Raw genomic sequence first — 15569 nt, 5'->3', positions numbered from 1 at the left:
ATTACTCTGAATTCTTTTTCAGGTAGACTGCCTATTTCCTCTTCATTTGTTTGGTCTGGTGGGTTTTTACCTTACTCCTTCATCTGCTGTGTGTTTCTCTGTCTTCTCATTTTGCTTATCTTAGTGTGTTTGGGGTCTCCTTTTCACAGGCTGCAGGTTCTTAGTTCCCGTTGTTTTTGGTGTCTGCCCCCGGTATCTAAGGTAGGTTCAGTGGGTTGTGTAGGCTTCCTGGTGGAGGAGACTGGTGCCTGTGTTCTGGTGGATAAGGCTGGATCTTGTCTTTCTGGTGGGCAGGACCGCATCCGGTGATGTGTTTTGGGGTGTCTCTGACCTTATTATGATTTTAGGCAGCCTCTCTGCTAATGGATGGGGTTGTGTTCCTGTCTTGCTAGGTGTTTGGCATAGGGTGTCCAGCACTGTAGCTTGCTGGTCATTGAGTGGATCTGGGTCTTAGTATTGAGATGGAGATCTCTGGGAGAGCTTTTGTCATTTGATATTACGTGGAGCCAGGAAGTCTTTGGTGGACCAATGTCCTGATCTCAGCTCTCCCACCTCAGAGACACAGTCCTGACACCCGGCTGGAGCACAAAGACCCTTTTGGGAAGTCTGCGGTCTTCTGCCAGCATTCAATAGGTGTTCTGTAGGAGTTGTTCCATGCATAGATGTATTTCTGATGTATTTGTGGGGAGGAAGGTGATCTGCATGTCTTTCTCCTCTGCCATCTTGAAGACCTCTCCTTACCTACTGTTTTTAGTTCTAGTTTTATCATGAATTCATCTGTAGTTAGTCTTCTATTTTGAGCACAATTCAATAATTCATCCTCTAATGCTATTTCATACCTAGTTCAGTTTAATTTTTTAGGTAGTTGTAATTAAGACTGTAAATTCTTTAAAGGGGGGTGTCATGCTTTCCATTTATCTGTGTGCTCTAAGTAGAAATCATGAAAATGATACTCGCAACAATCTATTATACCTTTACGTCATTACAGCCGTCCTCTAGGGTTGGATTATTATACCATTTAATAAATGAAGAAGCTGAAACTCACATAGGTGATAGTTGCAGAGCCACAATTCAAATTTAGATCATGTCACTGCAAATCCAGTTCTCTTAACCACTATGATAAATTTCTAAACTACATATCATAGTGCCTTGTGTAATAATCACCATTAAAGGCTTATTATTTTGAAAGTCTTGTTTGGTTCTTCTCCTTTCCAGATGGACCCCCATGAGAACATATTACTGAGCACTCTTGAGATAAAAAATGAAATGGCCACTTCCGAGGCTGTGCTGGGACTTGGAGACCCCAGGAGCACAATGCTGGCCTGCGATGCCTCCAGCATCCAGTATCGGAAAGCCGGGTTACCCAGGCATAGTTTTGGCCGAAATGCCCTGGAACGGCACGTGGCACAGAAGAAAAGCCGCCTGCGGAGACGCGCCTCCCAACTGAAAATCACCATCCCCGACTTGACTGATGTGAATGCCATAGATCGGTGGTCCCGCATATTCTTCCCAGTGGTTTTTTCCTTCTTCAACATCGTCTATTGGCTTTACTATGTGAACTAAAACATAGCCTCCCATGGGAAGCAAGGACTAGATCCCTCCTCAAACCAGTTGTACAGCCTGACGTAGAACTTGGAAAACACATCACTCCAGGACAAAAGTGATGCTAAAATACCTTAGTTGCTGGCCTATCCTGTGGTCCATTTCATACCATTTGGGTTGCTTCTGCTAAGTCATGAATACACTAAGGTCCCTGTGGTTTTCCAGTTAAAATGCAAGTGATTTGTACACATGCTGGCAAAACTGAGTCTGAGTGTCCCACTTTTTCTGCTTAGTACACAGCCTATATGGAGGGCAGTAATTTAGAAGATATTCTAGAAGGGTCAATAGCGTCATCAGTCATTTCGCAGAGAAGCGGTCGTACCCAGATACCCCCCGTCTTCCTTCCTAAGGTTGGCATCCGGTCTGCTGTGCCACGCAAACATGCTAACTGAAGATGGTCTATGCCTGTCTTATTAAGGTGATAATGGTGCCATGGGAAGTTGATTCCCACTGGATTGTAGAAGGTTCTCATGTAGTTCAAACAGGATAGGGAGAGTCAAGACAGAGACTCAGGAAACCAGTTTGGCCAGGCTCTGTTTGCTTGAGCATAAGAATCAACTCCAACATATTCTACTTTGACATTTAGAGAAGGGGAGACTTCTGAACGTTTTCATGCATGGGGGCCAAAGAAATTTTTCTAAGAGGCTATTTCCGAGGTCGTTAAACTAAGAGTTAATAACCCAGAGCAGAGTGGAAAATCCAGAAACAGCTGTTGTAACAAAATTAAAGCAAGTGAGCAGCATGACCCTTATCAGCCCCTTGTAGCATCTGGTCCACACATACTGTGTTCAGTGGCGAAAGGTAGAGTGAGAGAGATTTTTTTCCTCCAACCTCACAAGCTTTTGACAGCATACCTAGAGAGGTTTTTATAGTTTATCTAATAAAAAGACACCCCCCCAAATAGAAAAGATAGTGGAATTAGAATCATCTTAGGTTACGCTGGGAGTCATTCCAATATATGAATATAAAGCACAGACAGAGCTAGCAAACAGGATGCTTTTCTCAGACAGTGTCAGCTGTCTCTACAACATTTTCCTACAGTTTATTTCTGAATTTAGGTTATTTCAAAGGAAGGATTTGTTTATTTCTTTAGAGGATTAATGGTCTTTTCTAACTTTTCTTGCTTCTGAAATTCTGATTATATTCTTAAGAGACAGACAAAGTAAGGCTTTGGAGAGATTTTGAGAGAACTATGTTTCCTTATGTGCAGTGAAGTTCACCTTTGTATCTTTCATAGCAAACAGTACTTCAAAGATTATGTGCACAAGTAGGGTTACTTTGTAGTTTTGCTGGGTTTGATTTTTTTAAGGGTGATTTCATTGTGTATGTTGCAATCTGCCTAATCAAAGAAAATAGGAAAAGTCATGGAAAACAGAATAACATTAACATGGTGAATGTTATGAGCCTCAGTTGATACTGTAGAAAAATATATAACATAATCAGGCAGGCACGAGGTACTGTTTTTATTCAATTTTTAAATTATGTCATTGTGCTTCTTTCTATACTAATTGGATATATGCATTCATATGTTGGACAGGCAAGAGAATAAGCTAATATATTTTATTCTGTCAATGTGCGCTTCATATTTTGCCTTTCTTGGAGAAAATAGTGAATTGCTCATTTTTCCTTAGAGTTTGATTTGACTGAACTTTTTCTTGGAGGGTGACTTTGCTATTTCTATTTAAAAAATAAACACTTCTTTTCAGAGTAACATCCCTAATTGTGCATAGTAGCCAAGGCCAGTATCTGCCTGTGGATAAAATGTATGTTTTCTTTCCCTGATGATTCAGCAGCTTCAAATATGATGGAGTCTTGCTGCCCTTCTATTCCCACTATTAGAGAAAAAAAAAGGTTTAACATCCAGCTTTCTGAATTTGCCCCCCCAAATGGGATGATATTTTTTTTCACCAGCATAGGGAACTCTGGCCCTTATTTTTTTGATTATATACTTGAACACCTCTGAGTATGATCTTTGGGCAGAATCCAACCTTCATGCTGCCCCTGGGCTCAGAGCAGAGATTCCTCAAGTTTCTCCGGGGACACACTTTCCCCTGGGCAATCATTTTGGGACATCACGCTAATAAAAGTGCCTGCCCCTTGTCACTAGGGCTTAAAGTTTGAGTAGCATATATCAGGAAGGAGCATATTGATAACTCAGGTGTACAACTCCAAAATGCCATTCTGGAAAGGTTTTTCTAGAGACAACTCAGAGCTCCAACCTAAAAATGGGCTCTTAATTGCAATTATCATAAAAGCCATAAAAATCCTTCATATTGTCATTTATGGTTACAACAAAATTTTGATGTCCAGGGAAGTCAACAGAGAAATCTAGATCAAAGTGGACAGAAGCAGCTTTGCAACATGAGCCTCAAAAGCATATGACCAGGGATTCATTTCCGCCTGCAGAGATAAGAAAAATCTAGGGAAAAGGAGAAGATGGGACCTTGAAACAGAAGCCCTAGAGCGAAATCCATATATTGGCATTCAGTAACCATGTAGGTAGAAAAAACTGCCTCATCCTGCCCAGAGATAACAGTAGATATAGAATTTATTCTTAAAGTGTATATTTATTGTGTTTGAATTGGATTTTAGTCACCAAATTGGGGGAGGGCCAGGGAGGGGTGCTAGATCTTTAAGTCTTCAAAAAGACCAGTCAGCTTGACATCCAGTGTTTAAATTTAAGGACCACAAAAGTATGTTTTGGCAATTCTGATTTGGTATTACTATCAGTTTATATATATATGTATAGTTTTTCTTTTGGTAATAAAATAGCCAGATAGCCAGCAATTAAGGTGTTTTTCATCTTTGTGCAATTCATAGGCAAATTCTGACTCTCAAATGCACAGTCTAAATGCAATCTTTGATCTCAATCTGTATATATATTGTACATGACTGCTAGTAGGTATGAAATGCATTTTCAGAACTGAAAACTCATGCAACATAATCATGTGTTTGCATAAGGAATGTTACAATTCTTTCTACTGCAATTCAGTAACGGGAAAAGACTTAAGCAGTGCCATCTAGACCTTTTCTCATTTCTTCAAAAGCAGTGCTAAGTGGAAAAAAAAATAATAATAATAAAAATGGTTTAGGAACCAAAAGACTTTACATTCTAGCATTAGGAACACAAAAAATCTGTCAGCTTACAAAAGCACAATGCATAGAGAAAGTTCAGTGGAATGCGTAATGAGGAAATGAGTCACGTTTATTTTAAGCAAGACCCGCATTAAATTGGCAACTAAGACAAATTTCCATTTTCTATAGGTAACTGTTGTCCAATTTGATGAGTAAAGTCATACTCAATAACAAAAACAGCCAACAAGCAGGTCTACAACATATCTACATGTATATATGTGTATATATAGATCCATGTAAACATACATACATATATATGCATTCATACGTTGGAAAACAAAAGGAATAAGCTAATATGTTTATTTCCTTCATTAAATCAGTGTATGAATAGTTTTTATTTGGCAACTGACAAATCAACATATTGAAACAAGTAATACAGGGTACTGAGCATTTCTCTATCAGCGAATCAATGCCTACAGTTCTTATGAACCACTGCACAGTTTGACACTACAATAGTACTGTACCTCAGAACATAGAAATTAACTAGTTTTCACATTGCTTGTCTATTCTCTTTTTCAAGGAAACAAATAACATTGTCCATTGGTGATTTAAAAAGAAAAATGTCTTAAGAAAACACAAAATGATAAAAGAAAAAAAAAAATTCCTCCTAGGAGGAGGAAAAAAAATAACTAAATCCCACCATGTTGGTTAGGGCAGATATTCTCAACTGTAGCAATCATGCCATTTTGCTGAGTATACAGAGTCCATGTAATGTGAGCAACCATAACTTTCACTGAACGTGTGTAAATATTAAAACAGATTTCTTAAATATTTTTAACTTCTAATTTGTATTTTATGGTAAGGCAACATGCTAATTCTGTTTATGGCTTAAGTTGATGTGTTATTATGTAAATAATTAAACATGCTGTAAATGAATAGTCGATAGATACAAATAATTGTTTAGGTTTTTTTCCCTTAATTTTTATTTATTTTTTTACTAAGTACAGTTGCTGCAGCCCCAGCAGAGAAATTTAAATACCCTTTTGCATAAATGGTTTGGGATCCCAGACAGAAGGGTTTCAATTTGCTATCACACAGACACACACACACACACACACACACACACACACACATTCAAACACACGTACACTTTTACTTGCCCGCTCAGTCATTCCCACTCCTGCCCCCTCTATGGGAAATGCTATAGTGTTTATGTAGTCGATGAAACAACCAAGAGATAGCCTTAGAAATGTCAACTGGGAAAAGCAGAAATGATCATTGATTACTTGATAGAATTTTTTATATGTAAGAGTTTAAGAAATCAAAGATCATAACTTAAATCTCAATTTTCAAAGAGTAAAGGTTTATATTGATGGCACTTCAGGAAATAAAAATGCTTTTTATTCATACCTGCTCCAGAAATGTGTTACACATAATACATAGAGAAGACCTTTTTTTTAATAATAGCATTTTGTCCTTAGGTAGTATTGTTCCTTTTAACCAAAGACTCCAGAATTATTAAAAAAGAAAAAAGAAATCGAAAAAGAAAAAATGAGGGAAAGTGGGAAAAAAAGACACTGCTTCACACCAAAGGTTTAAAAAATATTTTCCAAATACACTAGGAACATTGTAAAAAGTAGTAAGGAGCCAACAGAATGCTAATTAAGACACCACACTAAAGAAGTCATTTAAGAAAAAAAACCACTTAAATATCTATTAGTTATTTGCAAATTGAAGTAAAACATTTCTGTAAATCCATAGATGAATGCAAAACGCTGACATCGGGTTTTAATTTGCTTTGAGAATTTGTTTTGTGAAAAAGGTAAATGCGATCCAAACTGAAGAACAAATCTTTGTGTTTTTTTAACTTTAAAACCAAATGTCTCTTTCCTGTCACACGTCATTATTCTGATGCCCATATGTGTGTCCTGGCACCATCTGAAGCAAGTTGACAGTTTCATCAGCTTGTATCTTTCTCTTTTTAGTTCAATAATTTGAGTTCAGTGTTCATTTTAAACATATTAATTCAAAGTTGAAAATAATTTAAATTCCATAACATTTTAAAGTTTTTATTTGCATGGGTGTTTAAATAGTTCTGTTATGAATATTGTCCCTGCACAGTTCTGAATTGTCCTTTTATAAAAAGTGATATTCTAGTTTCTTCACAATGTAGTGATTATCAGCCTTACTAATTACCTTGTAGCCTTTCTTAATATGCACATAATGCACATTTTCCAATGGCTAGAAAATGCAAAACACAAGTGGATATCATTGCATCTATTTTCATGTCTTTCTAAAAAACAGGATTACTACAATCTCTGGGATACATGAGATAGTAACAAATGAGGATTATAAATGAGTAGCACATAAGAATTATTTTCTTGGATTTAAACATTACAGCCACTTTCAGCATGTAAATATATAATAATGTTGGCTAGTGTGTAATTCTTGAACTAAGAAGTATAAATAAAACTTAAAACGATGTGTGTATAAGTGGTTTCATTGAGTTCAGAATTTTTTTTGATCTATGAATATGAGTTAGAATGTAGAATTATAACTTCTAAAAAGCAATAAAAATTTGGGAACTTGGGATGGGCTCTAGGGCAGACTTGAGTTTGAGCTCTGATTTGTCACATATTAGGTGTATGATTGTGTAGCTATCTAATCCATCCGCCTCTCATTTTTCTTATCTGAAGAAAAAAATATAATTGTGCCTCCTTCATAGAGCTGCTGTATAGTTGAAATGAAATAACCCGTAAGAAGTCCTTAGCATGGTACAAACACGTTAAGTGGTTTGTAAACAGTAGATGACAGTAGATAATAGCAACAACAGTAGTATTGTTGCTTTTATTAATTATAATCGTTACTAGAAGATTCAGCATGTTTTATCACGAATTCTATCATGATACCTAAAACGTCATAGTAATTATTAAATGTTCTCTTAGGTTATATACTTATGGGTAATTAATTAAGAACTTGGCTTCAATCATGAAAATCATATGACAAACCTGTCATTCATTTAACATTCTACATATATTCTCTGAAGACGTTACACTAAATACTTTGAGAATTGAATACTTACTTAATCCTTACCACATTCCTAAGAGTAGCAGAAATTCAAGATCGGAAGGAATAAGTACCTTGCCCGTGAGAGTAGAAGAACTTGGATTCCTACCCAGCCTGGACTCACCCGCAATTCCTTGCAAATTCTTTCCACCTCATCATTAAAAGTGGGTGACCAGGCATGTTCAGTTCTCATTCATTTTGGTCATTTCCCAAGAAACATTTGTTGAGAGCCTGCCATCTGCCAGACCTTGTAATGCTACTAGAAAATTAATGCTTAGGCTCACAAGGTCCCTACCCTCTTGGATTATATGGAAGCTCTCAAATGCATGAGAAGTCTCCTGAGACCAGCGAATTAGCTGAGGACAAGCCTAGTGTCTCTCACTCTTATTGACTTTCGAATGTCCAAATAGCACCTCATAGACTCTGTCCACCTGAGCAAGGCCGACTGTCAGGGCAAAATTGTCCAATGAAGTCATGATTAAAAGGAGCTATAGCTACCAAGGAATGACACTACTGAAAATAACTCACCTATAGTGAAGACCCAGTTCCTGCCAGCTTACACTGCAAATTGCACATCGTATCATCTAGAAATGTACAGTTCTTCCATTTGCATTTGCTATTCTTCATGCTAACTTTCTACATTTCTGTCCAGCAGAGAGAACACATGTATGCTCAAATCCATGAACACGTTCACATAACTGGTGGTGCGTGCGTGCATGTGTGTGCGTGTGTGTTCATGAGCCTGTGTGGGCGGGGTATGCTGAGAGGGCCAATAGGAAATGGTACTGTAGGTGGGGTCATGGTCTATTACTTACCTTGGGAGGAGAACATTCCCAGATATTTCCCCCCAAAAAAGCTAATCAATTGGCAATGAGAAAATTCCCCCACTCATATTCTAACTACTATAATATCCTAAAGTGGAACTACCCTTGCTCTCTTCTGAAACTTGTTCTAATTATGAAATATCATATGACATTTCCCATACAGAGTCTTTTTCTAAACCTTTAGATCCACCTCCCAGAATAATACCAGTTTAGAGAGAAAAATTCTCAGGGATGGCAGGAGACACAATCAGTCCACAGTCCTTGATTTCCTAAAGCAGACAGCAACAAAATAAACACATTCTTGTCTCTTCAAATCTCTGTATCAGAGCATTAGCCAAATGTGCACATTACCCACTACAGCATCACCCCACCACATGGCCTAGAACCAAGGAGTGATCATGGGATGACAAGTTGCAGACAAGCCCCAAACGATTAGGCTTCTTAGGTGGTCTTCTTATCAATATGTTGATTTGTGCATGTTCTGATCTTTCCTTTTGTTTCAGGTAGCCAACTAGGTTATTAGTATTTATATATATATCTATCTTTTCATTTCAGAGATTTGTATTGGATAGAAATGAGACACTGCTGGAAGATACTCAGAGATGATGCTTAGCGCCCCACAAGTACTGAGGCACATGAGTGTCTTTCAGGGTAAGGAGAGAGGGAGGGATGCTTTCTCTGAGACTGGGAAGGAGAAAAGCAGCAGGTTCCAGGCAAGTGGAGACCTGCATACCATTCAGCGGTAGTGACCTGGGGAAATGGCAGACCTCGGAGCAGATGGCACGATGAAGCTTAGGAAGCCAGCCCGTGGCACTGGCCCAGGTGTGCCGCTAGAGTGGCAGTCTTTGACCCATGAAAGAATCAAACAGGCTGGAACATGGAGTAGGAAAGAAATGTGGGGTTTCTTTCCTCTACAGCTTCATTTAAGGTGTTAGATTCATCACTGCACTCCCATCTGTGACCTAGTAGGTCCTTGGTCACTCCACCTCGGAAAGTGCTGAGACTCAAAAGCATGAATTTGATATTGGATCAGTCATACAGTATTTCTAGTAATAGATGTCCAAAGTGGGTGGGGAATAATTGGTTCCAGTTCTGAAGGTCAAAAGGCTAATGAGATACAAAATTTAGTTAAAGGATTGATATATCTTATGTCTTGGAAGCTCAAATGTGGACACAGGGCTTAATGAAATTGTAGACAAATAACACAGGCCTGGTGTAATACATAGGGAGTGGTGGGGACTGTGGGTAACTGGGGAGAAACAAGCTCTATCTAAAGAGGCGGTCACTACTGAGCACCATCCAGTTGTCGTCTTGAGGAATTGCAAGCCCAGTGATGCCAGATTAATCTGAGAATGCAAGAAGCCCCCACGGCACTGAGTCTTTTACTTTATGGGCAGGTACAGTAAGGCCAGAGAGACACAGAAACTTTCATCTTTCTTGTGCCAAAAATCCATGCTGAGGTTTTAGAGTCGTAATCCTCAAACCGAGATTGAGGAAGGAGCATATGACAAGCTCCATGAGAGTGTGTGTAGAGTGAACAAGCTTCTATGCCATTATAGTTGTGGAATGATCAGTTTTCTTCCCTTTCCTGGAAGCTGACACCTTATAAATGTAAGAAAGTAAAATACTTCCGTGTACTCTCAAAACAAAAAAGAGAGAAACTTTTTTAGTAGAAATAGGTACAGAAAATTGCCAGCAGAAGTTTTCACAATGTAAACAGTCTGGTTGGCTTTTAGATCACTCACTCGGAGGGCTTTTGTCTCTCTCCTACCGGTAGAGCAGAAGCCCCTTACTCTCCTACAACACCTCCTGGGCCCACTCAGCAGGCACATGGCCCTGACGGAGAATAAGACAGAGCCACCAGAGCAAGGATTTGGGAGAGGAGCAAAGAATCCTGAAGGGGCAAAGAACTGCTGGGAGAGCACCCAAGGGAGAAAAGGGAGGCGAGGGTGGAGGCTCTGGGGCACTTTGTCACTGATGGGGTGGAGGGGGGTCATGAGCCCTAAGATTCTCCACTATGTCAACTCTGGGGATGAAGCAAGGGCACAAATTCAGTGGGCAAGGGAAGCTACCCACACATTTCCACCTCCCCAAAGACCCTGTGTAGACTGGAATTTAATGAATGAACCTGAAAGTGAAGAACTAATAAAAGGTCCCGCTTTCCACCGCTCTCCTCTCCGCGACGCCCCCCGCGGTGAGGCTTTGGTGATCCCTCAGCACCCCGAGTCCTGCTGACCCGTCCTCCTTCGGCTAGAAACCCTCCTCCTGGTACCGCGTGGGAGGTGTGGGGCCTCTGAGCGGAGCGGCGAGTCCGCCGGCCCCGGTCTCTTTCCCTGGTGGTGCCGGCTTCTTCCGTAGGACGATATGTTCAAGAGAATGGCAGAATCTGGGCCTGACTCCGGCGGGAGAGTGAAGGGGGTTACTACCGTTAAACCAATCATTTATGGTAATGTTGCTCGATATTTTGGAAAGAAAAGAGGATGGGCACACCCATCCGTGGACAGTATATGTAAAACCATATCGAAATGAGGATATGTCAGCATATGTGAAGAAAATCCAATTTAAATTACATGAAAGCTATGGCAGTCCTTTAAGAGTTGTTACTAAGCCTCCCTATGGAATTACTGAAGCAGGCTGGGGTGAATTCGAAATAGTCATCAAAGTATTTTTCATTGATCCTAATGAAAGACCTGTAACCCTATATCATTTATTAAAGCTATTTCAATCAGACACCAATGCAATGCTGGGAAAAAAGACAGTGGTTTCAGAGCTCTATGATGAAATGATATTTCAAGACGCAATCAGCGATGATACAACAATTATTAACATCTCGTCAGCTTACCTTAGGATCCTATAAGCATGAAACAGAATTTGCAGAACTTGAAGTGAAGACCAGAGAAAAATTAGAAGCTGCGGAAAAAAAAAAAAAAAAAGCTTTGAAATTGCAGAGCTTAAGGAGAGATTAAAAGCAAGTCGTGAAACTATAAATTGTTTAAAAAATGAAATCAGGAAACTCGAAGAAGATGATGAGACAAAAGAAATATAAACGGGTCTGAAGAGAACTCGATAGTAAGTGAAACTAAAATAAGGTGGAGTTTAAAGGAGAGATGGACTACAAATGCTGCAATGTTTCTTAGAGGAACTGCACGTATAGTTGTCAACCATAGATTTCTCAACAATGGGGTCAAATCTTTAATGTGAAATATATGTGTATAATGCTGTATAGGCATTTTATCAACCCATTTCAGGGTAGTTCTGTGATATTAAGCACAATTTTAAAACATTTTTATTACATTGTATGTATAGCTTATCCTTTTGACAGACATCAAAATTTCATTATAAAGTATAATTTGTACAAATTTTGTACTTCCCTAGTTAGAATTTGTGGTAAAATTAATGTGTATATTTAATTTCTTAAGTTCTTACCTGCCCCCATCCCAACTCTTTTGTATCTGATGTGCCCAGTGCCCAATAAGCACAATAAATGTAGTTTACAGATGATTAAAAAACAAAGAACTAATAAAAGAAAGTATCCAGAAATTTCTGAGATGAAGCTGCAGCGGTTGGAGAGGGGAAATGCAAAGAAGAAATTTCATCCTAATCACAATAATAAGATGTATTATTATTGGTTGATAAACAAAAGAGTTTGAAAATCACTAATCCATAGTGATGAGCAGAAGAACCTGCTCCCACCTTGGTGTCCTGGGAAAGGAGAGAAGGAGGAAGAAAGTGAAGAGGACAAGACAAAATAAAGGGAGGAAGGAAAGAAGAACCTGAGAAATATTTCCAGTACCTGACACTCTCCCCTCCCAGAATGTGTTATGAATTCAATTCTCTAAACAACTCTGTGAGGTGTGAACTCTTGCCATATCTATGTTGCAGAGGACACAAAATGGCAATGATTGGTATTGCATCCCAGAGCTGGCCAACTGCAAATCCCACGCCCTTAACCCCTTTACTTAGCTGCTACCCGATATATTCCACAGCCTCAGTTTAGCTTTTGAAGATACAGCATCTTTGACAGTGAAATTAGAAACAAGTCCAAAATCTTTAGGGGATCAAAAAGAAGAGAGAAGTGTTTACTCCTAAATTTCCATTTTATGTTTATAGGTTTACATTTTTTAAATGTTATTTTTAAAAGCTGAGAGTTGTCAAATTCTAGATATTTTGATGTTTCCCTTAATTTATTTGGGTTAGAGCAGAGAGCTGTTGAGATAAATCAAGTAACTTAAACACATCTTTCAAAGGATTTTGAAAATCTACTTTCTTTCTCTTTAAATATCATTATCTTTTCTCTGTCTTCTTTTTAAAATTATGAATTACAAAAGCCATACTTTTCAGTGTGGAAGATTATGTTGCTGTTGTTATTTATGTCCCAGCAGTAAAGGCTGGACTTTCTTTATAGCTAAGACAACACAGAGAGAGAAAGCCCGCCTCTCTTGTCAACTGGTCAACTGGACATTAGGAAACCTGGCCAGTACAAGTTTCCCAGGAGATCAAGAGAGTTTCTGAACGTGCAGGCTAATAAATGCTCCTGAAATTGTGTGAGATTCATGGCAGGGAAATATCAGGGCTCTTGGAACATCAGTACAGGAGTGGCCCAGGGTAGGGTTCACGTTTCTCATTCTCTGAGTGGATCAACCCGACAAAAAATTGGAAGGATTCTTTTTACACCTAGTTTTCTCTCCATGCTTCAAAACACCCTTGGATGGATCAGAGATCCATTTGAGGTTGGCACGTTTCAGAAGTGGCTTGCCAGCTCTTTATTTATTCATTCTCATTTCTCATTCGACTTGTCAGGAAGTCGTTTGAACATTTAAAGAATCTCTCTTGATAAGACAAAACTATGGATGCATACAAAGTACAAGAAGATTAATAAATGAAAACTTTTAAATGTTTACGAATCTTTATCTAAAATTAAATTACAGGTGGGATCTTGCCAGTTTGAAGTGAGTTTTTCCTGGTCCAGCTTTGGCAGGTAGTAAGGACGCTGGCTCCTGGCTCTGACTCTCATGCCAGGAGCAGTCTTGGAGCACTCAGGACAGCCTCTCTGAGATCCCTGGTGTGGAGTAGGCAGGGAAAAACAAATGCTCAGGGAGCTACCCAAGCCTACATGGCATATGCAGAGCCTGGTGAGTCCTCCTGCTTCCAATCTCCCCTTCTCAGCTTTGTTAGTCAGGGTTTTACAGAGAGACAGAGCCGATAGGATGTGTGTATATAGAGAGAGAAATTTATTTTAAGGAATTTGCTCGTGCAATTATGGAGGCTGGCACATCTAAAATTTGAAAGGTAGACTAGCAGACTGGAGACTCAGGGAAGGGCTAAAGTTGCTATTCAAATGCAAAGGCCCTCAGTCTGGAAGCTGGGAAAGACCTGATGTTGTAGTTCAAGTCCAAAGGCCATCTGCTGGCAAAATTTCTTCTTGCTCAAGGAAGTCAATCTTTTTTTCTATTCAGGCCTTCAACTGATTGGATGAGACCCATCCACAATATGGAAGGCAATCTGCTTTACTCAGAGTCACCAGTTTCAATGTTAACATCATCCAAAAAACACCTTCACAGAAACATCCAGAATAACGCTTGACTATCTGAGCGTCATAGCCCAGCGGAGTTGACACATAAAATTAACCATCACAAAAGCCTATGTTGTTTTTATGGTTTGGGTTTTGTTTTTTTTTTTTTTTTTTTTTTTTTTAAGGAAGAAGATATTTAATAATAAAGAGCAAATAATTACATGCTATAAAAATGAAAATAAAAGCATAGGCACTCACTTTACCAGGTATCAAAACATATTATAAAGTCTAATTGTCACTTCCCTTCTTATAAACCTTCAAACTTTCTGCTTTAACCTAAGGAAAACCTTTAAATTTATCATGGTACTCAAAGTCCTTTGTGATCTGTTTATTGCTCATTTCTAGATCTTGCTTTTTCATCCTGTCCTTGAGTCCCAGGCTCCCACCAGGCTGAATTACTTTCAATTCCACAGAGACAGTATTCATTCCCTTGCCTTTCTAAGCCTTTGCTCTTCCTGTTTCTTCTTCCTGAAACATTTTTTCTCATCCCTAAAACTCCGTCTTTCATGAATTCCTATTCACACTTTCCAGGTAAAAACTTAAACATCACTTTATCTGGGGAGATTTCTTGGCTCCAAAGACTGATGATTAATTCCCAGCACACAGCATCCTGCTTAACTATTTGTTAAATAACTGAATAAAATCCATGTGTTCTGCCGAACCAAAAGTAACCCCAAGTATGGGTAAGCATAGTATTAGGTGACAGCACAAGCTATTTAATAGTGGACACTGGCTCATGACACCAGCCTTCTTAGCCCTCTCTGGGTTTTGCTTCTGCTTCACTGATTGCCCTTCCTCAGAGCTCTTTGCTGGTTTCTCATCTGCTCCCCAGCCACTTCATGCTGGAGTGCCTCAAATTAATATCTTCATTCCATACTCCTCCCCTAAACTCCAGGGGAGTTTCTTATCTAGTTTCTTGACATTATATTTTGAATGTCTAATGGACATCTCAAATGTTCAAGACTGATCTTTCTTCCAAAGTTGGTGGCAACTTCAGTTAGTCTGGCCAAGACACCTGTAGTCATTTTTTATTCCTCTTTTCTGCTCACCTTACTTCTAATTCATCTGAAAATCATGCTGGCTATAACTTCAAAATATATCCAGAATCTGACTACTTCTCATCCTCTTCCCTGTTACCAGCCTTGTCTGAGTCACCACAATCTTTTATCTGGATTATTTCAACAAGGCTTCTAGCTGGTCTTCCTGTAGCTACCCTTGCTGCCCTACAGACTGTTTTCAACACAACAGCCAGACTGATCTTTTTTAAAGGCAAGACAGATCATAGAATTGTTCTGCTCAAAAGGCTATGATGCCTCTGTATTTCAATCAGAGTAAAAGCCAACTTTCTTAAAATGGCCTGAAAGTCTATACATAGCCCAAATCCCCGCATGGGCCTAGCTGATGCTGGATCTTCTTATTCTCCCCTGGTT

At 39.0% G+C, this 15569-nt stretch overlaps 1 protein-coding gene and 1 pseudogene across 1 annotated transcript in view; both read left to right on the top strand.

The window, feature by feature from the left end:
- GABRB2 (gamma-aminobutyric acid type A receptor subunit beta2) overlaps positions 1–7154 on the top strand; it is a 298709-nt gene extending 291555 nt beyond the window's left edge. Inside the window, exon 10 of the mRNA XM_073802774.1 lies at positions 1216–7154. Within this exon, the coding sequence (XP_073658875.1) occupies positions 1216–1563 (348 nt within the window). The 3' untranslated portion in view covers positions 1564–7154. The remainder of the gene's footprint in view (positions 1–1215) is intronic.
- A 3777-nt stretch (positions 7155–10931) lies between these two features.
- LOC101338300 (YEATS domain-containing protein 4 pseudogene) lies at positions 10932–11650 on the top strand (annotated as a pseudogene).
- Positions 11651–15569: the final 3919 nt, after the last annotated feature.

Source organism: Tursiops truncatus, chromosome 3, assembly GCF_011762595.2.
Source record: "Tursiops truncatus isolate mTurTru1 chromosome 3, mTurTru1.mat.Y, whole genome shotgun sequence".
In the NCBI taxonomy this organism is placed as follows: Eukaryota; Metazoa; Chordata; class Mammalia; order Artiodactyla; family Delphinidae; genus Tursiops; species Tursiops truncatus.
Note: the sequence above shows the minus strand (reverse complement) of the source record. Positions and strands in the feature narration are given on the sequence as shown.